The sequence below is a fragment of the Lemur catta genome, chromosome 13 (genome assembly GCF_020740605.2).
Source record: "Lemur catta isolate mLemCat1 chromosome 13, mLemCat1.pri, whole genome shotgun sequence".
Classification (NCBI taxonomy): Eukaryota; Metazoa; Chordata; class Mammalia; order Primates; family Lemuridae; genus Lemur; species Lemur catta.
In genome coordinates, this window is record NC_059140.1 from 4,404,012 (window position 1) to 4,406,422 (window position 2,411).

Genomic DNA, 2,411 nt, shown 5'->3' on the forward strand with positions numbered 1-2,411 from the left:
TGGTTAGCCTTGGGGGAGAATGAGGGGCCACAGAAAAGGAGGGCAGGGGAAGATCAAGGAGAAACTTCTGCTTCTGAGGCTTTTGTTTGGGGTTACCATTTTTTGAGCCCCAACACTTTGTTGAGAATATTTGGAAAAGGAGCAAGGGAGCTTCCACTGGTAGATAAGCTATGATTTTAGATCGAGATTCAGGTGCTAGATGATGGCAGGATGGGCCGTGTTGGTAGTAGCAGAGGTGGTGTGAGAAGTGATGAGAATCTGGGTAATTTAATGACAAGACAAAATTGTGCTGATGATTGTGGGATTGAGGGGACACAATTTTAAAGCTGGCACAGTGGCTCATCACATGAAAGGCTACCCTGTACGCGCCTAACATGTCACCCCTAACATCTAGGTTGAATCGTGAGGCTGCTACTCTAAGTAATATTTCAATTAGGAAAAAAGAGAAAACAGTGCTAAAGCCTTTGTGTGAATGTCCATTTTTTCCCCAGACTATGCTCATCCCCCACTTTTTTATCATACACTTCAAATTGGCCTTCAGGACAGTAACGCAATGCCAATGGAGCAATGGCTGGGCACTTTTGAGAGCAATGGGTATACAATTTATTTTTAATGCTTGCCGTCCGATGTAATCACTTCGCGTCTCATGCCCTGTGCCCTTGCCCCACCCACAGGTGGCCTTTTTGCCCCACCCTCAGCTACATGTGATGATGGGAACAGCCAACGTAAGTTCTCCAGAAGACTTTGTACTCCTGGGCTTCTCTGCTCGGCCCTCACTGGAACCTGTCCTCTTCCTAGTTGTCTTGGGTTTTTACGTGGTGTCTGTCTTGGGCAATGGCGCCATCATCCTGGTCTCCTGCGTGGATGTGCATCTCCACACGCCTATGTACTTCTTTCTTGCCAACCTCTCCTTCCTGGACATTAGCTTCACCACAAGCATTGTTCCACAGCTCCTGGTCAACCTCTGGGGACCACAGAAAACCATAAGCTATGGCGGGTGCGTGGTCCAGTTCTACATCTCCCATTGGCTGGGGGCCACCGAGTGTGTCCTTCTGGCAGTCATGGCCTACGACCGCTACGCTGCCATCTGCAGACCCCTCCACTACACTGCCATTATGCATCCAGAGCTTTGCCTTGGCCTGGCAGTCACCGCGTGGCTGGGGGGTCTGACCACCAGCATAGTGGGCTCGACACTCACCATGCTCCTACCGCTGTGTGGGAACAATCGCATTGACCACTTCTTTTGTGAGATGCCCCTCATTATGCAGCTGGCTTGCGTGGACACCAGCCTCAATGAGGTGGAGATGTACCTGGCCAGCTTCATTTTTGTTGTCCTGCCTCTGGGGCTCATCCTGGCCTCATATGGCCACATTGCACAGGCTGTGTTGAAGATCAGGTCAGCGGAAGGGCGCAGGAAAGCATTCAACACCTGCTCTTCCCACGTGGCCGTTGTGTCCCTGTTTTACGGGAGCATCATCTTCATGTATCTGCAGCCAGCCAAGAGCAACTCCCACGAGCAGGGCAAGTTCATCGCTCTCTTCTACACTGTGGTCAGCCCTATGCTGAATCCACTCATTTACACACTGAGGAGCAAGGACGTGAGGAATGCCCTCAGGCACGTGGTGTTACAGAACTGCTGTGGTTTTACCGTGAAACGGGGACAAACTTAGAGACTAGTCATTTCTGAAGATGTTTAAATATATCAAAATTGATTTTGGAGGGCATACTATTTGGAACATCATTTTTGTTCTAATATTGTTTGAGCTCAAGGTAGGTGGAAACCTGACACGAGTGTACTCATATGCTACTTTCAGACCAAGATGAAGAGAAAATATGCTGTTTTTATTTTTAACTAATTATCATATTATTTTGTTAAATTGTTTTTATTGTTCGTTGTTATGTATGTTGATTGTCATCTTGTTTTGTCATTTATATTATTAGACAGTCACTCCTCAGTATCCAGAGAGGATTGATTCCAAGACCCCATCTAGATACCAGAATTCGATGCAGATAAAGTCCCTTATGTAAAATGGTGTAATATTTGCATATAACCTACACACATCCTCCCACAGACTTCAAATCATCTCTAGATCACTTATAACACCTAATACGATGAAAATGCTATGTAAATACTTTTAATATTAATTTTTTGAACCGCAGTTAGTTGAATTCATGGATGCAGAATCCTTGGATTCAAAGGAATGATTGTATACATGCGTGTTATACACAATGTTAATTGTTTATAATAATGTCTGCCACTGAGGGTACCTAATCTATAGTCTTTTGCGTTTTTTCCAATGTATGTAAAGACTCAGTGAGGTAGATATTATTAACCTCATAAAGATTAGGTAATTACAGAGCTCTTAGTGGTTTAAACAGAAACTGAAGTCTAAATCTATCTATTCATGGAT

At 45.0% G+C, this 2,411-nt stretch overlaps 1 protein-coding gene across 1 annotated transcript; it reads left to right on the top strand.

The window, feature by feature from the left end:
* Positions 1 to 707: 707 nt before the first annotated feature.
* On the top strand, positions 708 to 1,670 carry LOC123649430 (olfactory receptor 2C3). The gene has a single exon (XM_045567563.1). It carries the CDS (start codon positions 708 to 710, stop codon positions 1,668 to 1,670), a length of 963 nt encoding a protein of 320 aa, XP_045423519.1.
* Positions 1,671 to 2,411: the final 741 nt, after the last annotated feature.